This window comes from Cavia porcellus, unplaced genomic scaffold (genome assembly GCF_034190915.1).
Source record: "Cavia porcellus strain 051 isolate PalLab524CR breed Dunkin Hartley unplaced genomic scaffold, mCavPor4.1 scaffold_29, whole genome shotgun sequence".
In the NCBI taxonomy this organism is placed as follows: domain Eukaryota; kingdom Metazoa; phylum Chordata; class Mammalia; order Rodentia; family Caviidae; genus Cavia; species Cavia porcellus.
The window spans coordinates 7,329,693-7,352,200 of NW_026947512.1; the positions used below are offsets into that span (position 1 = coordinate 7,329,693).

At 47.5% G+C, this 22,508-nt stretch overlaps 1 protein-coding gene across 1 annotated transcript; it reads right to left on the bottom strand.

Moving 5' to 3' along the window:
- Positions 1-7,536: 7,536 nt before the first annotated feature.
- On the bottom strand, positions 7,537-19,503 carry Tor3a (torsin family 3 member A). Its single transcript, XM_003474942.5, has 6 exons — positions 19,122-19,503; positions 18,623-18,736; positions 16,306-16,571; positions 14,256-14,434; positions 8,898-9,022; positions 7,537-8,370 (listed from the first exon to the last, which is right to left on the bottom strand). Exons 1-6 carry the CDS (start codon positions 19,486-19,488, stop codon positions 8,120-8,122), a joined length of 1,302 nt encoding a protein of 433 aa, XP_003474990.3. The 5' UTR covers positions 19,489-19,503; the 3' UTR covers positions 7,537-8,119.
- Between the last annotated feature and the right edge of the window lie 3,005 nt (positions 19,504-22,508).

Genomic DNA, 22,508 nt, shown 5'->3' on the forward strand with positions numbered 1-22,508 from the left:
TTTGGGATGAATCGTCATCTTGCGATGAACTACATTTTTAACACAAGGCATCATCTGGATTCCAAGCAGGAGTACATAAGGTGTGAGTGTCTCCATTCCGAAGAGAATTCCAAATACGTTCTAAAAATGTTTGGAGCCAAAGCAGCATTATAGACACAAGGAAACAAGTCTATTGTTTTTATCCTTCTTAATCTTTAAAAATTACCTTTTGATGGACACATAAATAATAGATATTTGTGGGATGTAGTGTGATCCAAAGCAGAGTGTTTAGAGTATCCATGACCTTATGCTTTTGTACCTCTTTGTGGTAAGAGCCTTCAAAAGTTAGCTTGTTTTTCTCTTACCTGTTTTGCAATATTCAGTACAGTATTGCTGACTGTAGTCACTCCTGTGCAAAAGAATACCAGAGTGTGTTTCACCTGCCTAACTTTATGGTAAACCCACTGACCAGTCTTTTACTAGTTCACTTTTCTCTTCCTCTCTCTACCTTCTTTTACTCTGCCTCTCTGAAATTGGCCTATTTCCATACCACACATGAATAGACCATGCCACATTTGTCTTTCCGTACCTGACTTATTTCAACTAACTTAATGTCCTCCAGGTTCATCTGTGTTGCTACACTTGATAAGATTTCATTGTTGCACTTTTTTTTTTTTTAACTAGGAATCAAGCTCACAATCTCACGCTTGCCAGGCAGGCGCTGTGCCACTGAGCTATATGCCTGGCAGGATTTCATCGCTTTATGCCTAACGAGTATTCGTGTGTGTGTGTGTGTGTGTGTGTGTGTGTGTGTGTGTTTCCTTTATCCTTTCATCTGCTGGGGGACATTACTCCTGGATTTTGTGAGTTGTGCTATAATACATATAGGCATACAGGTGTTTCTTTGACATACTGATTTCCTGTCCTTTGAATATATACCAAGTGATGAGATTGGTGGGTCATAAGGCAGTTCTGTTTTATTTGTGTGTGCATATGTGTGAATATTTTCCCAACATTTCCAAAAAATATATGAAATCTGATTACACATTATAATGTATTTAAAACAGTCCTGAAAATGCATTTTATTTTTAAATCTAAGTTAAAAATTTGAAACATACATAAAATAGTATATGTTGGGTACATGTGATATCTTGATACTGTAAACATTGTATAATGTTTAAATCAGCTTAATTTATCTCACTTATCATTTCTTTATGAAAACACTCAAAATCCTTCCTGCTGCTTTGAAATACGTAAAAGGTGGTTTCTATAGTCACCTTACTATTCAGTAGCATATCAGAGCTTTTCACTCCTGTCTCACTATAACTTGGTGCCCATTGGTCAGTCTCTCTCCTGTCTTTCCTCCCTCTTGCCTCTCCAGCCTCTGGTAATCATTTTACTCTTCTATAAGATCAGCTTTTTTAGATTTCCACACACAAGCGAGATCATGTGGCACTTGTTTTTCTGTGCTCTTAAAGACAACTCCATTCATGTTACCATATATGTCCTGTATTATATGTATATGTGTATATATATTTATATAGATATATTTTTTGAAATAGGGTTTCACTGTGTAGTTCAGACTGGCCTTAAATTCATTGTGTGGCCTTGTTCTGTCATGCTTGCCTGCATCTAATGAATGATCATGATTCTGTGATGTCACAGTTACTGATGTGCAGATACTGAACCATCCTTGTTTACCTACGATGAATTATGCTTAATGATAGTGAATGATTTTTTTTTTTTTTTTCTTTTTGAGACAGGGTCTCACTTACGCAGTTCAGGCTGGTCTTGAACTTTCTAGGATCCTCTTTCCTCAGCCTCCCTAATGCTGGGTTTATAGACATGTGGTACCACACCCAGTTTGTGAATGATCTTTTTATTTGTTTTTGTTTTGTTTTGCTTTTCAAATCCATTTTATTCATACATGAAAGGAAAAAAAATTTTAAAGTATGTCAGGATGAGTGATCTTTTTAGCATTCTGTTGAATTTTGTTTCCTAGTATTTTGTTAGGGTTTTTGCATTTATGTTCATCAGAGATATTAGCCCATATTTTTCTTTTTGTTGTTGTATCCTGTCTGGTTTTAGTATCATATTGATGCTAGCCTTGTGCAATGAGCCCTATACAGTTAAGTTGCATTGTTTTGGAACAGTTTCAGTAGAATTGATGTTGTTTAACTGGTAGAATTCAGCATGAAGCCACCAAGCCCTTGGTTTTTCTTTAATGGGTAATTTTTGTTACTGATTATCTTAGCCCTTTTCTCGTTGCCTAGCACCCAAAGTTATTTGGCTCACAGTTTGTAGAGGATTCAGTTCATAGCTGGTTGGCTCCAAGGCACGGTGGCTTTGCAGAATGCAGCAAGTGATAAAGGACCACAGACCCTCTTTCTGTCCCTTATGTATTATTAGCCAGGCTACCCACATTCAGAGTGGGTAACACTCACACTCAGGGTGAGGCAATCTTAATCCTACCCAGAACTGTGCCAAGCCAGTCAGTGAACTAATTTAGTAACCACCTTTCATTCTAGCATCAAACTATAGATCCAGCCACCTCTAACAAGCCCCACTTATAACTACATGAGGCTTTGGGGGGCCATCCAGACACAAGCCATAATACTTATCAATTACTATAGGTTTGTTATGGTTTTGTTTCCATGGCTGGGGGTCGTGGTGCACACCTGTAATCCCAGCACTTGGGAGGCTGAGGCAGTAGGATCACCAGGAGTTCACAGCCAGCCTGGACCACATAGACCCTGTCTGCACAAAAATTAAAATTAAAAAAATAGTTTACTCATAAGTCAAATTGTGAAAAGCTGTATTTGTCCAAGAATTTATCCATTTCTTCTGTGTTATCCAGTTTGATGGTATATAATTACTTATAATTGCATCATATGATCTTTTGTGTTTCTACGATTTTAATTACATCTCTTTTTTCATGTTTGATTTTGAGTTTTTTTCTTAGTCTGGTATGAGTTTGTTATTGTTTACCTCTTCATTTCATTAATTTGTGTATGTGTGTGTGTTAGGGTTCATTTCATTGATTTTTTTTTCCCTGATGTTTATTCTTTCTTGTTAATTCTGCATTTAGTTTATTCTTGTTTTCCAAGTTCCTTGCAGTATAGTTTTAGGTAGTTTATTTGAGATCATTTTGAGGTAGACATTTATTTCCCAGAGTTCTCTCTTCAGCTGGGCCTGGTGACACACACATACAACCCCAGCATTCTAGAGGCTAAAGAAGGAACATCACTGTCAAATTCAAGGCCAGCTGTGCTACAGAGTAGTGAGACTCTTGTCTCGACCAAAATAATAACAATAAACAAAAATAAAGTTTCCTCTTAGAATTGGCTTTGCAATATCACAAGTTTTGGTATGTTTGTTTTAATTTTGGGCCAAGAAACTTTAAAATTTCCCTCTGCTTTCTTCATCGGCCCATTAGTTGTTCCAGAGCATGTTGCTCAGTTTCTGTGTATTTGCAGTTTCCAGAGCCCTCACCCCACATTGAAAACCAGCCGTTGTGATAAAGATCACCTGAGCCAGGTGGGTAGCACAGGCTGCCGTCCAGGCACTCGGGAGGCTGAGACATAGAATCTCCATGCGTTCCGAGGCCAGCCTGAATCACAGAACGCAATCCTGTCTCAAAAAAATTAAGTCTCTCAGTATGATTTTCAGTCTTCTTCAATTTGTTAGGACTTGTTTTGTGGTCTAATACATGACGTGTCCTGGAGAATGTCCCATGTGCAGTTGGAAAGTGTGTGTCCTCGGCTACTGGATGGGATGTACATAAATGGTTGTTAGGCCCATTTGGTCTACAATACAATTTAAATACAGTGTTTGCTTGTCGATTTTCTTGTCTGATCTGTCCGTTGCTCTGAGTGGGCTGCTGAAATCCCCTGCTATTTTTGTATTGCAGTAAGTTTCTCCCTATTTTAGGTCTATTCATGTTTGCTTAAATGATTTAGGTGTTCCAGTGCTGGATACATTCCTATTTAAAACTGTTACATTCTCTTGAATTGCCCTTTTATTGTTGTGTAATGACATCTTTGTTCCTTTTTAAAGTATACATATATATAATATACATATATGTACACACACATATACGTACATACAGACGCACACACACATACACACTCCTCTCCCTTGGTTTCCATTTGCATGGAATATCTTTTTCCATTCCTTCACTTTGAGTCTGTGGGTCCTTGCCACTTGGGACCTAGCCAGAGGCCTGAATCTGAACCTCAGCTCTCTGGCTTCATTCACCTACCCATCAAGAGTAAGAGAAAAGCCTACACAAAGGGAAAAATAAGTTTATTCACAAGCGAGCCAAATCAGGAGGGCAGCTATCTGCCACCCTCAAAAACACGGATGCACTTTAACTTACAGGAGAAATAAGATCACGGTTAGGAAATAGGGAATGTAGATTTGGCCAGGCTTTATCCCACCAGCTGGTCCAGAACAGTGTTGAAAGCCTGGTTCTGTTGAAACTTCCTTGGTGCCAAGGCTAAGGGTTGCAGTTGTCACTGAGCATGAGGAAGCTGGACAGATAGCTTAGCTTTACAATTCTAATTTTTAAAGCTTTTCAGTTCTTAACAGTTAAATGAGTCCTGAAGCTACTGTTAGATCTTTGTTTTTTAATCAATACAGCCACTGTCTTTTAATTGGAAAATTTAACCTGTTTACTTTTAAGGTAATTATTGATAGATAAGGATTTACCTTTCTGTTGGTGCCTAGTTTATTGAATGGGAGATGATTGTTTTCTAGATTATATCTTCACTTTTGGAAGTGGACACAAGGCATCTTCTAGAGCTCAGGCTGGTGTAGACAAGGTAGGTAATGTCTGTGCGCATTGTGTGTCTCCAATAGGAGGGGACTGTAAAGAGAAACTTAATTCTCTCAAAACCCATTCTGCGACAAACTCCAAAGAGGTTCTAAAACTGTTGTGAGCCAAAACAGTGTTAATAAACTGTAGACCCTCAAAAGGGAATACTATGTTCTTGTTGGTTGATTTTGTATTTTTAAAAAATTTAATGAGTTATTCTGTGGGTTTTTTTTTTTTTTTTTTGCACTGGGAATCAAACTCATGACTTTGCATTTGCCAGGCAGGCACTTAAGCCACTAAGCTAAATCCCCCACCCCTAAGTTACTGCTTCTAGAAGTTACCTGAATTAGGTACAGGTAGACTACACATAAGTGATAGGCATTAGGCTAATTAGAATGGGTTTAAGCACAGTTTATCTTTTTGAGACAAAGTTTCACTATGAAGTTAAGGCTGGCTGGGAACTCGGAGATTCTCCTGCCTCTGCCTCTGGTGCTGGGATTATAGATGTGTGCCGCCACACCCGGCTTATGCATAGTTTATACCCTTTGCATTCCCTTTTAAGTCCTTTTCTTCCATTCATTTTCAGTTCAGTTTAAGTTTTGTTTTTAGAGTCTTCCAGAAAGAATTTCACATTGTGATCTTCTCCCTCTCACATTATCCATACCTGAACACAAACATCAATCATTAAAGTACAGAAGCTGGAGTCCAATTTCCGGGGTTGAATCCTCATTCCACATAACTGGCTAACTTTGTAACTTTGAGCAAGAAATTTAACAATTTTATGAAGTTTGTCTTTATTAAGCATCTGTGGTATTGTTTCATAACATATATTCCTAGAACCTTTGGCAGTTTCAAGTATTGTGGTGAGAGAAATATCTGTTATTCACAATCCTACCAGAGTTTGTACTCGGGAGTTAACTCTAAAAGAATGGGAGATGGTTACAGGAGGAAGCAACTATGTGATCAGAAGTTTGGAGCTTTCTGCCTCACGCCCCTACTTTTTTTCACACACACACCCCCCCCCCAGCAGGGAAGAGGGGCTGGAGATTGACTTAACCACCAGTGGCCAGTGATTACTCGGCTTCCATAGAACTTTAACAAATGATGGGTTTCAGAGGGCTTCCAGGATGGCGGAGACATGAGGTGCCGGGAGGGTGGAAACTGCAAGAGGGCACGAAAGTCACTGAGTTCTGGGGTTCTGGGGACTCGGGACCACATAAGAACTGGACCAAAAAAAGTAGCAAAGTTTTACATTTACTAAAGGTAGGAAAAGAAATACCCACTGCACAGAGGGTGTGGGCCAATTGAACAGAAGTACGCGGCAGGTAATGGTCACGGTAGGAAAGAGCACAGTGACCAGGAACTTAACGGTGGCCGTCCCTCATGTCTCGTGCCTCCGGCTGACTGATAGGATGGCCGAGGCCATCCCATCTAAAACCTGCTGGGGTTCTCAGGAGAACGGAAGGCCGTTTCCTGTCCCAGGTACAGCACTTTTGGAACTGATTCTCTGCGTGTGCCCTGGACTAACAGGTCGTGCCCACTTGTTCAGCTGGTTTTCCATGTCCACATGTGCCTCAGCACCAGCTGACCCGGAGCACTCTGCTCTATGCCGCTCTTCTCTCAGCTGTTCCTGAGTGTATCCTTTGTAACAGGCTGCCAACAGTTTTGAGTTCTGTGTAAATTATCCGACTGGCAAGGGTCATGTGTTCACTGCGTGGACAAAGCTCATGGTTCCACAAACGTTGAAAACTGAAGTCATGAACCATAGGAGGTGATTAGGAGAATTTTCACTGGAAACAAGAATAGCTTCTGGATTTCCAGGAGGGGTTCTGAGACAAATCCTGGTGTCTCACAGTCCTAAGTGGTGGAAACCAACTCCAACCCAGATACACTGGCTTGAGAATGTGTCTGGAACCACTGTGTTCTGCTACTTGTCTGACCCTGAGTTCAGAGTTCACACCTGTATTCATGACACCAAACATTTCTGGCCAGTGCTAAAACGAAGTGTTTGGTGCACCTCAGATTTATCAATACAGACTATACCTTCTACAGTATGTATTCAGAGTGTGTCAGCGTTAGACCGCAGCTGGATGCGTTTTGACAGGTGCTCTGTCTAGACTGAAAGATGTTGAGCCAGCAGCTAAAAGTGGCCCCTTCTGACTGCAGTTAGACCGGGTTTACCCCGTGTATGGTGAGTGGTGTGAACTACTCGCCTTAACTCCTTCACGTATGTATCGGCTAGGGACTCCCTAACCTTGAGGCCGTTACTTGAGTACTTGAACACAATAAAGTGTTCAATGGGGGAGCCAGAAATGTTCCAGATGAGAGGGTTGAAGAGGGCATCAAGTAAAAGAGGACATAACAAATACAAAAGACAAGTGTATTATTCCAAAAGTGCAGAAGGGAAGAACCAAGAAATGAGAAAACCTGGGAAGTGTAAAGTTTCACATTGTATTTAATCCCCCAAAATGACTTTTCCTTTTAAAACTGGGAGTCCAGGAGTGAATGTTTTTAATATGTAAAAGCACTATGCCTTCGAAACCTCTTCACTAAAATTTTGTTGTGACCTAGCTCAGCTAATGTGGTAAAACAATAAAAAAATAAATAAAAAATCTCAAATGTGCTCCGCCAGCAGTGTGGATGCCAGCATCCACCTGTTCCCATCAGTCCCCATTAAGATTACCTGACATTTGAAGTTTTGCTGAGCACAATTACTAATCTCAGTAAGAAAACAGGTTAAATGTTTTAAAAATACAAAATTTTAATCTTTTTACATATGACATAATCATTTATGTCAAGCCCCCAATTTAAAAAAATTCAATCTGCAGATCAGAACACCACCCACATGATCAGAACACCACTTTTCCCGTTAGCCTAATACCCTGCTGATCCGTGATCCACTCACAAACTGAAACTGCTCTGCTTTGAGAGTAGGAACTTGAGAACCAGCAAACTCAGGTTATACTCCCCTGCACAGGGCCACAGAACTTTTCTTCTGTCTTCTCTAAACCAAGAATCCAACAGCCTTGGAAGCACAAAACCCAAGATAGCCAGTTAAGTGCTCCAGTGCCAGCGAGACCATCGCAGGGCTGAGCCAGCCCTTGGAAATTGCTGATCTCCCTCTGGCCTTTCCAGCTTCCTGGCCTCTCATTTGGAGTGTAGGTCTTTAAGGCACTAAATGATTTTAAGAATTGATTCTGGTTCCGATGTAAGCCTGTCCTTGACAAGTTGTGTGTCAGCCATTGTTGGATGCCCACCAGTGACCTGGCAGGTCCCGGAGTTTTGTTAGTGCAGCAAGGTATCTTCAGAAGTCTCACGGAGCCTTCAAGGCAGGAAGTAGTTAATTCTCTGGGAAACAGATTTGCACCCCTGGGAAGAGAAGAGTTTTTCCTCCTTGGGAACGTAGGTCATCATCTTGGCAACTTCGTCCAGGGTCTCTTCTGTGTAGAGGAGCTCTTGGCTCTGGAAAGCATCACGTGCGCACAGCCTCACGTGACGGTACTCCAGTGGCAGGAAGGGGACAAAGAAGTCAATCAGGTTGTCCTTCACCAGACGGCTGTGGCCAAAGCCACTCTCTGAAATCAAGACCCAGAATTACATGAACTCTAACTGGGCAGAACCCAGTCCCTGAATCTAAGACCTGGGCAAAATCTGACCTCCTAGGCCAGCTCTAGTGGGGCTGTCTGCAGCCCTTGCCAAGAGCCAGGCAGTGCTGCAGAGCACCTCGCATGGTAACAGGTGTGCGGTGAAGCAGGGGGAGTGGGGTACAACTGCCAGACTGTGGCTCTGTTTGATAGCAGAAAGCAGAAGGTGGACCCATCCTACCTTTGGCTGGAGGCTAAATTGCTGAGACCAGAGTTTAAGTTTAAGGGCTTCTGAAAACACTGCCTATAGCTCAGGCCAGTGCAAACAAACTTTTCAAAGAATTTTTAGAAAAGTTCAGGCTTTCTTGGGCACTTTTATTTTGCCACCAAAAACTGACAAACATGATTTTGATATGGCCTGGCCTCAAGCCCTGTCTGCCTCAGAAGCACATAATCAGCATGCAGGCTAATCATTTCCAACAGCGGCTCTCATCACAGGCTTACAGCCAGCCACTCACCTGTGGACTCCTTAATTTCAGCCTGGAGGTGGGCCTGCAAGTGTTCCATTGAAATTTCTTCCCGGGCCCATCCTGCCTTAAGCAAATTCAGGACCACCTTGTTGATGACATTGCCTCCAAGGTTACTGAAAGAGATGAGGTTATTGGCAGGTGTGTATTTTTAGTCTTCCAAATGAAAGCCCATCATTCACTGATGCCTGAAAGAATGGAGGCTGAGGGGCCGAGGTCTTCCATCTCAGGCAAGTCGCATCACAACCCGACAGCCTACAGAAAAGACACTGCCTGCTTCGCCATCTACCCTCTCTTTAATGAGACTGTACAGGGAGCACAAGGTTCATTCCCTTGAGTTCTGTGTGATAACGAGGCCCATGTGTGCATGAGATTCCGGGACAGTGTGGCAAGTACTCGTGGAGAAGCAGACAGCTTCAGGGCGGATCCACGCTAAGTAGTGATCATCAGCCCTGAGGAGGGCACGGTGCAGGCCCCCGGACCATGCATCACAGGCAGTGGGGGGTCAGGAGCTGGAGGAACAAGCCTGAGAGGTCAGCCACGCCGGGGGGAGGAGGCCTTCGTGGGCCCTGTGCATGGGTTTGAGCTTATGGGCCTAAGAGGAGGACTGAAGAGTTTTAAGCGTGGGGTTGCAACTTATCAGCTGTGTGTCCTAAGACAGTCATTCCAGGGCTACGTCGGCTGAAGAGGCCGGGAATGCTTGCAGGAAGCTAATCCCAGAGCTTTCTGCCAACAGTGCACGTGTAGAGGTGATGAAGAGAAGGATTAAGAGTTAGTTTAGGAAACACCACTGAAAGGATGGATGTTGCAACTGAGGAACATGAGAAGTGAGAAAAAGGAGGCAAAAGTTCCCCACGGGTTGCTTGCTGCTCTGCTTGACAGGAGAAGGCTGGACGTGACAGGTTGGTTTTATGTGCCTTTGAGTGTTTTCCATGGCCTGTGGCCGCTGTAGGGGCTGGGATGTCATTACACAGCAGCGATTACAGGTCTGAAGCGTAGAAGAGAAGGGGTAAGGAGAAGAGAGGAACCCAGAGAACCACCCCCTGAGAAGCTTAAGGGGAGTTAAGGGGAGACAGCCCTGCAGCTGCCCTGCCCCTGTACCCTTCTGTCCCGCAGCTGCAGCACCTTAAACCAAGCCTTGCTCTCCCCGTGCTTTTCCTCCAGGGCTGGTGGAATGAGGGGGTGTAATAGGTGGAGGAGGAGGAAAAGCAGGCCTAAGGCTGAGGAGCAGAGACCAGTACTCCTTTCCTATCTCTGCTCACAAATCTCTGAAGCCCTTTGACACCCTAGTAACCCATTTCTTTGCTCATTTTAACATTTGAGTGTGCCCAGTGGGCCAGGCCTCCGGGATTCAGGGAGGAGCTGGGTGGGGACCCTCCTGGCCTACCCACCTCCCTCCCCCAGGGCTACAGGGGATCCTTCCTTAGGGATCAACGTGCTAGGGCCGTGAACCAGCAGAAGCAAGGACAGTCCCCATGTCCTGCTCAAGGTCAGCTGCTCGGCCAGACTTCCCTGATCCCGGCACCACCTGAAGCCGACAAGCTGCTGCCCTGCTTCCACCTCTGCCTCGAGGAAGCCTGCGAGGCGCTCTGTCGGGGCCACAACTGCATCAGCAGGGGCAGGGCAGCTCCATGCCCAGGGTTCCCCCAACCCACATTCGCTGAAGGAGACAGGCAGGGACCTGTTTTCAATGGCATGGGCTGGTGGCCAGGCCTCCAGGATGAGACAGTGCGGCTCATTCCCCCAGCACTGGGGTACAGACCCCAGTGCCTCCCCCTTTCTACCCAGAAAACCATCACCTTTAAGCTGCTCGAGAACAGGAAGCCTGGCTTATTTAACCAGATAAGCCCAGCGCCGAGCACAGTACTCACCACCCAACAGGCACCCTGCACCATCTCCAGCTCTCCTGCAAGTCTCCCCTCTGTCTTTGTCCCCTAGATAATGTCTTCTTTCCCCCACCAGGCTAGGCCCTATCTACCAACAAGCCGTAACTTGGGAGTCCTGACCCTTCACTGCCCCCCACGCACAGCTCCTCGGGGGTGCACTCTGGCACCAGCATGCCACTTGCACACAGACCTTGCCTTCTTGGAGCACCTCAGTTCCCTTCCACTGCACCAGGCCACCTGCTGACTGCCACAAGGGGCCGGAAACACCCCTATGGGCCAGCCTTCTGACCTGGGGCAGGAAAGGCCTGAAGGCCTCTCCAGAACACGTGGTCACTGAATACCCCCAGAACGAACTCAGACTGCTAAGTTTCCTTGCACAAGGAAAGAACAAGCACAGATTGAATCGCAGATCTCTTTAAGCCTTCCTTATTTGTAAGGTGAGAACTAGTGTGCTTGGTCGATAAAGAGCAGCCAACAAATACACACTGAGTACTCCATGCTGAGGTACAAGGCCATGATGAATTATCCATATTTGTACAGTTCACTTTTCAGTTATTTCAAGTCAAAGAAAAACTAGTTTTTCTCTTTTAGCTTCAATAGCTTCTATCTCTGGTCTTACCACCTAACCCATTCCTGGAGCTTTGTGAACTTGGCAAAAATGGGGAAAAGTAGTCAATGTCAGTTTCCTAATAACCGGATGAAGGCAGCCTAATTCTTCCCACCGAGACTAGGACGGGCTATGAGACCGGGGTGTCCTCACCCACCACACACTAAACTTCCTGCTCCATGGCTCCCTCTGAGAGTGAGCTGTAAAACAGTAAGCCCCTGCCTCTAAAATCTGTTCCAGCTATTCCTCAAGACACAGGCTCAGAAGCCTATGACCAATCTACAGTGACCGGAGAGCCCGGGGAACCAACAGAACCTGAGGAGCGAGCACCTAGATTAGAGGCCAGAGGAGCTGTCAGTAGTTACAGGATGGACCAAGATTATCTACCAGCTCCACCTGGACTATTCTGCGAAGCTCCCAGTTATCACAGCCAATCACTCCTTTTTCCCTCACCCCAGGCTGCTTAAATCCCTGTGCTACCCACCCATGGGGATGACAGGTGAGCATGCTTGGGATTCGGGGGGACCCTTCAATATAACGCCCTTGAGCTGTGAAAAATCAGCTGCCAGGGTATTGGCGTCTGCACACCTGGGCAGTGAGTCCTCATCCTAACTCATCTGCCAGCAGATGCATGAGAAGGTGGCCACCAGCGCCTCATTTCAAACAGCTGGTTTAGGATACTTCACAGGATTAAAGGTGTCTTACCCTAGGGTGATTGGTCATGCTAACAGTTTAAATCAGCTGTACTTCATGAGTCCTCATCACAAGGGGGATTCACTGAAGTCCATTATAGAAATCGGGCTCAGACTCAAATCTCAAGGTGTCCGCCCCACTCATGACTAGGGTACCTGAGCACTGCTGAGTTAGAGCAGCAGCCACTCTGTGGGGTGTCCTAGCCTGTGGAGGGGGGTGCAACTGGCTGTGGCTTTGTGTGTCCCATGACCCCTTGTTGGCAGGAGGCCTTTATACAAGGTCACGTCAGAGCTAATGGAACTCAAGGCCACATCTTCAAGTCCCTGTCACAAGTGTGTGTCCTCCTCTCTGCCTCCAGGTCAGCTGCTTCATCAGATGGTGATGAAGTACAGTCTCGCAGGATGCCTTTTCACCAGGCCCTGTCTCCACCTAGGATGACTGGCTGTGTGTGTGACTATGTGGCCTGGGTGAGTCCACCAAAGCTGGTTCACAAAAGGAAAATGCAGGACTGCCGAGGGGACAGGGGACACTGCCAGCTGGTCCGCCACCAAAATGCTAGAGGCAGATGTCTGTCTAGAGACAGCTGGGTCACTAGGTCACATTAGGCAATCCTGGTCCAGGTGAGGGCAAGGGTTTTCCAGGCTGAGGTACAGACAGAAGAATCAGCCAGCTCCTCGGGCGTGGAGGTAGCGCCTGCAGCTGGACTGATCTGGAGAGGACAGAAGAAGCAGCAGGAGAAGCTGATGCGTGAAAGGAACCGCGACTCCAGGCTTCATGCATTCGGTGGGAAGGGCTGGGCCCAGCCGCAGTGGGGCCAAGCATCCCAACTCCCAGCCAGAAGGGCCCCGGGGGGAGCCGTAGGTCCAAGCGACTCCTCCAAACAGCCTCTGCGGCTCGGAGCCACCACCCAGGAGGTGAACAGTGTAGAAGCTGGGGTCGGGACTAACTGAAGACACTTGCATAGCTTCGTGTCAAGCTGCTCTTTTCTCTTAAATCCCTTGTGGAACTTCATCCCTGCCTCCTCCTCACCCCGAATCACCTCTCACAGTCCTGCACAAGCTTTACGCCCCTGAAGGACATGGGAACCCCACCTGGCAACAACAGCCTGGTCCATCCTGTCCTGAGGGTCACACAGAAACAAGGTTAGCCCTCTGCACTCGTCAGACCTAGGTGAAATCACCCCGATCCTCACCAGCTGTGCCCTAAAACCCCAGAAAACCCACCTGCAAATGAGTGCTTTCAGAAGTGAGAGTAAGGTAGGATGGGGGAGGAACTGACTTCTACTGGGTCTACAAGAAACTTTGTAGGGGCCAGGGTTTAGCTTAGCGGTGTAAGCGCCTGCCCTGGTAAGCATGAGGTCGTAAGTTCGATCCCCGGTATCAAAAAAAAATTTTTTAAAAAGCAGCTTTGTGAAGCATTCAAGATGGTCCTTCCATAAAAACAGTTTCAACCGGGTGTAAACATGCACAGCTGGAATCCCAGCCCTTGGGAGCCTGAGGTATGAGGACTGATCTGGGCTACTCAGTGAGTTCAAAGTCAGTCTACACATAGCAGGGCTCTGTGTCAAAAAAATAAAAAAGTTAAATTCAAAAATAGTAATAAAAAAGAGTTGGACAAATTATTTCTGCGTTTGCATCCTACAAAACCATTTCAAGAGCCTGGGGACAGGTCCTGCAGGGCAGTGCTGCAAATTCAACTACAGGTGCTGAGAATGAGGACGCTGTTTAGTCAGCATCATGCCTGAATTTGAGGCCCAGGACTGATCAGAGACCTTCCAAGGCTGGAAGAGGGACGGGCAGCGTGGGACCTAGTGGGACACTTACTCCATCCTCTGACACTTTCCTTGGGAACTTTCAAGGATGGTTTGTACTTGCTTTTCAGCTACTGGGCTGCCATGAAAACGGAATGCCCTCCTCAGAGCTCTCAGAGGGAGTTTTGTACTTATGGGTGGCAGCTTCTCTGCTAGGCTGGTCCGGCTGAGCTCTGCAGACCCTCAGAAGTGCTTGCAAGTAATCAGGGCAAAAGCAGAGAAACCTGAGGCAAGCCGCTGACTACTTTTCCCCAGCCACAGCTTGAGTTAGTATTTCCTGAGCAGAAGGGACTGGCGCTTAGAGTGGGGAAGCCCTCCACACTCACCCGTGCCCTCCCCAACCCAGACCTCACCTGAGAAAAAGAAAGATGGCTCTTGGAGACTTGGTCCTGTGGCCCTCGAGAGCCTGGCGTTCCAAGTGTGGCCCAAGGAGCTCCAGCAGCTCTGGGTGCAGCTTCTCGGCCTCATCAAAGATGAACAGACTCTGGTGGCAGCGCTGCTGCACCTGCTTGATTTGGTCTGTCAGCAGCTCCTGCACAGGACATAGGGAGCCAGTGGGTCCTGGGGTACTGTCTACCTCGAGCCACAAGGGCCTGGAGAAGGCACCCGTCCCCCCAGGTATCTGCAGTGCACTGCCTGACACTCAGCCCATCCCCTGGAACAAGCCTGGGGCCTGGGCTTGTGCACCCTGGATAACAGGCTTCTCACATGATTCCCCTGCACCCCCTGCTCTGGCAGGCCCTGTGGGTGTGGAGGGCAAGACCCTGCCCCTGGGAACAGGGCCTGCCTCTAGCATGCGCTACCCTTCTCCAGGACTAAGTTCCCTCCTGGAACTAATTACCAGCTCACTCTCCCTAGAGACAGAGTTGGACGCCTCTGTGGGGGTGACAGGCAGGACAGGTTCCCCATGCTCCCTCCCAGGAGCAGGGCACTCACTGGCACAGGCTGGGCTGAAATCTCAAGGTACCAAGCTCGCTGAGGGCCCGGTCGGTCCCAGCTGGCCTATGGCTTGGGGCTCTTGTGATGGGCTCCAAAAGTAGACCTTGAGGCCAGGGATGGTGGCACACTCCAGTAATCCCAGCACTTGAGACTGAGGCAAGAGGATTACTATGAGTTTGAGGCCAGTCTGGGCTAAAGAGACAGTTCAAGGCTAGCCTAAACTACAAAGCAAAACCCCATCTCAAAAAGCAAACCATAAACCACCCAAAACAAAAATAAAACTCAATTAACAAGAGGCTTCTTCTTTTTACATCTAAAGGCATTTTATTCATTTGATACTTTAATTTGAAGAATTTGTGTGAAGAGGCTTCTTTGTGGACAAGGAATATATTATGTGGGGTCAATTCCTCACCCTTTGCTGGCCTTGCTAGAGTTTGACTTCAGCCCCAGTCATCTAAGAATATGGGTATGAGAGTGCATCAGCTTTCACAGTGGAGAAGCTGGAATCTACAGTTTTAGCATAGGCAAAGCTAGACAGTTTTTCCTAGAGAAGCCCCAGCTGATCAGCTGCCTGCCTTTAGTCCAGCTGGGGCTCACAACCGTCCAAAGCCATGCTACACTGCCTGGTGACTCGGGCAATCGCTGCCCTCAGAGGCTCACGTAATCTCCCTAAGTTAACACTCTTTGGATATTAGAACCAAAAGCCAAAGATGGGGCAGTTTTGCTGTGATGGGAGTATGCTAATTTTCAATACTGTATGTCTAAATGGGAAAAAAGCTGGAAAAAGCAAAGGATCTTTGTGTCCATCCATCCACTAGTGGCATAAAACAAGCCATTATGGGACACAGAGAATCATGATACAATAAGCCTCTTAAGAAAAACCATGGGTGGGGGTGCAGCTTGGGAGCAGAGCACCTGCCCAGCATGCTGGAGGTGCTGGGTTTTATCCCCAGCAACACACACACACACACACACACACACACGTGCGCACGCACACGCATGCGTGCACATGCACTCTTGCACACACCCGTAAGCAGCACTTGGCAACTTTCTGTCGAATAAAATGAGAATGGTATGAAACACCCCTGGGAAAATCTGATACCAAAGGAAGGTCGCCAGAATGTATGGGGAGATTGTGGTACAGTTTTGCTTTTCTTGGTCTGACATTTCCTGTGACATTTCACTCTTCCTCCAATGCAAAAATGAACTTGAGATTCCCAGCCTATGGCTGGAAAGGAGGCAGAATCTGGAGGAGATGTCAGGAACATCTGTCTGTTCCCTGGCTGCCGGGGTCTCCCTGTGCCTTGTGCATGGCCAGGGGTCCACTGCCCCAGCCACACCTTCTCTGAGGCTTTTCCAGACCACACCACCTTGCAAGGAAGGGCCAATGTCAGGATGTCTGTTGGCACAGAGGCCCACTCAGCCCTGGCCGGACAGCCTGGCTCCCGGCACTGGCGGCCTCACCTTGTACAGGTCCACGTACTTCGAGTGTGGAAAATGGATCGTGGTGATGAACACCTTGACACAGTCACTCTTCAGCCCATCCCGATACAGGTTCTCAGCCACCATTCGCGCCACGAAGTTCTTGCCCGTGCCAGACCAGCCGTGGAAGGAGAGTGCTAGGGCCTTGTCTGGTTGGGGCATCTCTAAGTAGCCTCTCACTGTCCTGAAGACCAGCTCTCGGGCCAGATGCTGGCCGTGCAGTCGCACGCTCAGGTCCGAATCTAGGCCTAAGGGCAGAGAGAGAGACATAGCAAGAGGCACACACAGGCGTGTTCCCTGCTAGGCTGCCGGCGTCAGCTGTTCATCCTGTCTGTCCTCAGAAGAGGCCAGAGGACAGCCCTTGCAACAGAAGGGATTCCAGAGCTATTGTGTGAAGAATTTGGAAAGCACTGCACTCAGAGAGGTAACAGATCACCCTCTGAAGAAGACATTCCACAGTGGGCCGCACCAGGAGTTAGCAGGAAGGACCCAGGGCCACTCTCCGAGGCAGCGCCCATCCTTAGTTTCAGATCCTTAAAGGTTTCGTGGACAAGACCCAGCTTCTCCTTTCTATTTTAATCCAGCAGACTCATACAGAACAGTTACTGTGGGCCTATGCTGGGCCTTGCCACCTCTCAGCTGTGGGGGCATAGGACTGGGAGACAGGAAGGGCACTCGGCCAGCTGGCCTACGGACTGAGTACTCCGAGTTCAGTATCAGCTAGCTGGTCAGGCGATTCCAGCCAGCCAGGTAGGGTGGATTCTGGGACCTTGACAAGTCACAATCCACCAAGCAAGGATCACACACTGCTTCAAAACTCCAGAGAAGGGAAAATCAGCGTTTGCTGCTGTTTCCTTGTTCTGAGGACTGTGTGGTTTCGTATTTAATCCTCACAATAATTCCATAAAGCACATATCACTTGCATTTAAAGCAGAGGAAACTGAGACTTGGAAAGGACTGCCCAAAGTGTGCCCCCTAAGAGGTGAGGTCAGGGACTTGCACAGGGATTTCTGACACCCACTGCACCAGAACAAGCTGGAGACTCAGGCCCTCATGGACAGTGAGTATGTTACAGCTGGGGGTAACTTGTTAGGTCCCTACAGGCTGGCAGAAATCTAAATTCAGACTTCCTGACCTGTATGTGGCCTGCTAGAGGATCCTGTGCTAGAGACACTGTCACTTGCACTTCTTTCAATTAAGTGACCAAAAATATAAGGTGGGTCTCATTTATGAAGATGACAAGAACTGGGATTAGGGGACTCTAGAGAATAAACTGGAGAAAACAGGAAACTTTCACAAAGGACTAACCTACTGGTCTTTTATCAGACTTGGTTCTAAAACTGAAGTGCTCTGAGAGCTAAAATACAAATGAACTACAATATGCAAATAAAGCCACCTCACCTAATTTAAACGCACAGAGGAGGAAAATTGTTTAGCAGTGAGTTGTAAGCAGCTGGACTTGAGGGGAAGAATTCACAGCACACTGAGGGGCAATCTGCAATCCACGTGGTGGTTATTATCAACTAGTTTATTAATCAGGAAAAATCTACTCCTTTCAGGGTGGGAAGCCACTCAGGCATCCCCACTGATCCAAGATAAACCAGGAAAAGTGTTGCGTTTCCCAGACCTTTGCTGGCTGATCATATCCCATCATCTTTAGTCAGTTCCCTCATTGGTAATCCCCACCACTGTTGGACCCTGTCTCAGCCTCCCAGAGCGCTGGGACTGTAGCAGGTACCACCAGATGTGGCAATATTAACCATTCTTAGTTTTTTCCTTGGACCCACTCCCAGGGAGGGCAGGAGGACATGGAGAGGGGTAGCAGGGGAACAGAGGAAAACCTGCAGCACCTATACCTCTCTCTGGCAGTGTTCCTTCCTCCCAGCTGTCTTAGCTGGGTGTGGCATCTTCAAGGAATTCCCATGAATTTCAACAAGTTCTGAGTCATCAAGCTAAAGGTAAAAGGGAGGTTCTCAGCCCTGCTTCAAGTATCATGGTGCTGCTTAAAGAATCAAGATGGAGGGCTCAGAGGACAGAGGTACTCTGGCTTCTGTTCCCAGGTGAGAGAATGACACCACTGATGTTGGTGTTACCTTGTTCCCACTATTCGTCTTGGAACACCTAGTAGTTTTCCCAGAAATCCTTAAACAACTGCACACCTGACTGCAGTCTTGTGGCAATTCCCACTTGGGAGGCTGGGTAAAGTGCCAGAATATCACTTGCACCCCCACCATTTCCCTGTAATCAGTCGCCTCCCTTCCCCACAATCTCTAGCCCCTGGACATGTGCAGGGTCCAACCTGAAAAGTCGTTGGAGATCCTGCAGTCGCCACCATTGCAGCAGTCCCGGAAGCTGCAGTACCACGTGGTCAGGGCATCCAGGGACCTCTGGCCCAACTGGATAAGGGTCTGGCCTGGAAAAAGAGGAGCGATGAGGCACAGCCGAGATTCTGTTAGCTCACTAGTGATGTGACAGCTCCACTTGTCAGTGTCAGCACCAAACCCAGGACTCAGGTCCCAAATCCCAACCCAGGCTCTGCCCACTGCATGCACTCAAGCATTGACTGCCTTCGTAACCAACAGAGAGGGAACTTGGGCGTGGGGGACCATCACCAGCCTTGTCCACAGCGAACTCTCCTCAGGGTCATCAGTGTGAGGCAAAGCAGCAGTGGGGCTGAGGTCAGCACCAGCACTTCCTGATCCGCTGAGGCTGCCCCGCCACAGCCGCGGGCAGAGCCCGGCCGAACAGTGAGGCTGGCGACCAGCGCTGCTCTGAGCGGCGGGAGGGGCGGCTCTTACCCAGGCGGCCCGCCGCAGCCTCGCCATCCGCCTCACAGTCGTCGGGCCACACCTGGCAGCTCAAGAGAGCCCAGTACCTCCTGGACAGGGCGCCGGCTGCCCGCAGCTGCTCCCGCACGCGTTGGAGGCCCGGCCAGCCCCAGGCCGGGCCCGGCTCGTCAGCCCCCTCCCACAGCCTCTCGGCGCCCCGACACCCCGGCGCGCCCGCGAGCAGCAGGAGGAGCAGGAAGCTGAGCCCGACCGCGCGCCGCCAGCGGCGAGGCATGGCCGGCGACCCGGGCTCCAGGCCCGCTGCGCCGCCTCCCGGGTTGGCGGGGGCGGGGCCGGCGTCCGCGCGGCAGGCGGGGCTGGCGATTGGTGTCGCCATGGCGACCGGCCGCTGCAGCCCGCCCACTGGCCTGCGAGCTACTCGGAGAGAAATAGAAACTCCGGCTGTGAGCTGGGACAGCATCCCGAGGCAGACGTCCGCGTCCCCCACCTCACCGCCCACCAGGAAGCAGTCTATTTTGGGTTGCTGCGCTTGGCGTTGCAAAGAAGGTGACACATGTAGGCCTTGAAATGACCACTGTCAATCACTCAGGTATGCTGCTATCACTGGCAGCACATCTGAGGCTTACCAAATAAGGCAGCCGGCATCCTGCCCCAGGTCCGCAGGCCAGCTTCCTGCCAACCTGTTAGAGGAAGCTGTGGACACCATTTCAGTGAGGCGCACTATGCTGGGAGGAGACTTAGCTGAGGGGAGAAGCAGCCCTGAAAACAAGGTGCACACGGGCCCCTCCGACTGAGGGGCCTCTCTGCAGAGCAAAATGAAACACAGCAGAAAGGAACCTGCAGGCTTCCACCGGAAGCAAGAAGCTGACGGGTCTGAGTTTTGTAAATCCCCATAGTCATGAGATCATAAGGTCTCCTGTACTGTGGCTTGCAGCTTTCAAGTGCTTGTGAGAAGCAGCCCATTAATACTACTGGCAAGAGATTTGAGGGCCCCTTTCCCAGACTTCCTTAACACAGAGCGGGGAAACAAGGTTGAACGAAGTCAATTTCAGAAAATCTTACTGCGTTTTTCCAAAAATCACCTTAGGGTCACTAAAATCAGTGACCTATGAGCCATCTTGTCCTAGTTGGAAACTGTTGGTGAAAGACCAGGGGAGCTGATTAATGTCTTCTGAGCTCCGGCTCTCAGGACAGACTGGTGAACCCTGACACCCCGCCTCAGGAGTATGACAGCAAACTGCCTCCCCTGCTCACTCCAGCAGATCACACTCAAGGCCAAGGCTCCTCTGTCCTCAGCTGCTCACCAAGTTTCTCCTCCCTTTCATTCAAAAGGCTCCAAGACCGGGCTAGGAATATAGCTCTGTAGGTAGGATGCCTGCCTGATAAGTGTGACATTCTGAGTTTGATTGTGGTGGTGCACACTTGTAATCCCAGTACTTAGCAGACAGAAGCAGGAGGACTGCTGAAAGCTTAATGCCAGCCTGAACTACATAGTGAGACTTTGCCTTAAAAAAAAAAAGTTTGGTCTTATAAAATTTGTATAATAAAACAAGTCATAAGGACTTATTTTCCAAAAAATAAAAATAAAAAAACCAAAAGGCTCCAAACCAAATAAGCACCTTTGTTAATACAAAGAGTTCAGCTGAAAAGTATTATTATGTGTCTATATACAACTTTAGACTGGTGATGTCAAAAATGGGCCCAAACTTTCCATGGTGCTGCTGCTAGGGCACCAGCACATTATCTGCAGTCACATGTGTTATGGCTTGGATCATCACGGTCTGCCCCAGCCCCAAGACTCATGTTAGAGGCTTAGCCACCAGCTTCATGCTAATGGGGAGGCAGTGAAAACTTAAGAGGTGAGGCCTGGTAGGAGGTCTCTGCCACCACCGAGAGCACAGACGCGTGTTCTCTTTTTCTTTTGTGCTCCCTGGCTACAGGGTGAGCAGTTTTTGCTCCACCCCACACTCCCACTATGGAGTGCCACATCCCATACCCTCTCCACCTGCTGCCAGCAGCCTCAAAACAATAGGTCCATCTGATCACGGTGGGAACTTCCAAACCTGTGGAACAAAAACACTTTTTATAATTATCTCAAAGCAACAGAAAGCCAACACAAAGGAACTCAGGCAAATACACAGCTATGAAATACTCATTCTTTCAGAGTGTATTTTTTACATTGCTGGGTGATTTGAGACTTGATTTGGGCCCAAAGATTGTTCACACAGCGATGCTTGTGCCTGCCTTCAGTGGGTTGGGGGCGATGTTTTTTGTAAACTCAAGTTTCGTTCAGATGATCTCAACAGAGGTCACAGCCATGTGCTTGTCTGAAAATTAAGAACATTAACCCACTCAACAAATTTTATTGAGCCTAAACGGCAGTTTAGCATAATAACAGAATGGGTCTGTCATTTTGTTTGGCAGACTTTGAGTATTACCAATTGCATATGCCTCAATTTCCCCACCTACTGAACAGTCAGCTTGTAAGGATTAAATGACCTGAGTGCATCACACTCCACTCATGTTAACTTTTATTTTTATATATGTTTAGATACTATATAAAATAGCCTATTGGAGGAGGTTTGGATGAGTTAGTACTGGACTTATTGGGGAATTTATGGTGATACACATACCAGTAACAGGGATGTGCTGTAGCTCAGTGGTGCAGCATCTGCTTGGCATGCTTGGGGCCCCAGGTTTAACCCCAGCACCACCTCCAGAGTTAGAGATAATACGTTACAAAAACAATCCAAGTCTTTAAAGACTGTTTAAGTGTGTGTATATATACAGATATATATATATACAGATATATATATATATATATATATATATATATATATATATATATAATTTTACTTGTAAAGACATTTTGGTTTAGAATTACAATTTATGGTAAGTAGGTAGCTGGCAAGTTGTTGGATCAAATTGATTTCAAGACTTTTTTCCCTAAAAAATACTTTTTTTTCACAAAGAGTCAGCCCACGGGAAAACAGCAAAGCAAAATACTAGTTTCTAAGTAACCTCTTGGGTATTTCGGGAAATCGCCTCTAATTCACTCACAGGGCTTGAAAATTAATGGCTATGAGCTCCAGGACTAAGACTTCACGGACGAGGCGGACACCTAGAGGCCGTCGTGAAAACTACAGACAGCTACTTTCCTCATTAGAGTGGCCCAAGGACCAATGAGTTTGCCAGAAATGCAGAATTTCAGGCTCCAGACCTGAATCAAAATATTCATCTTAGCAAGATCTAAGAGAAAATGGGCACACAACACTTTTACTGAGGTCATTTGAATGAGCTTTACAAAAGACACCTTCTCTATCCCACTGAAGGCAGGCAGAACCATCTGCTGTATAAACAAACATTGGGTCCAAATCAAGTCTCTATCTTAAATCA

Coding starts and splice junctions, on each gene's coding strand:
- Tor3a (XM_003474942.5), bottom strand. CDS start 19,488: ATGGCGACACCAATCGCCAGCCCCGCCTGCCGCGCGGACGCCGGCCCC. Junction 16,572..18,622: donor GATCTCCAACGACTTTTCAG/GTTGGACCCTGC, acceptor CTCTGCCCTTAG/GCCTAGATTCGGACCTGAGC. Junction 14,435..16,305: donor AGTACGTGGACCTGTACAAG/GTGAGGCCGCCA, acceptor TGTCCTGTGCAG/GAGCTGCTGACAGACCAAAT.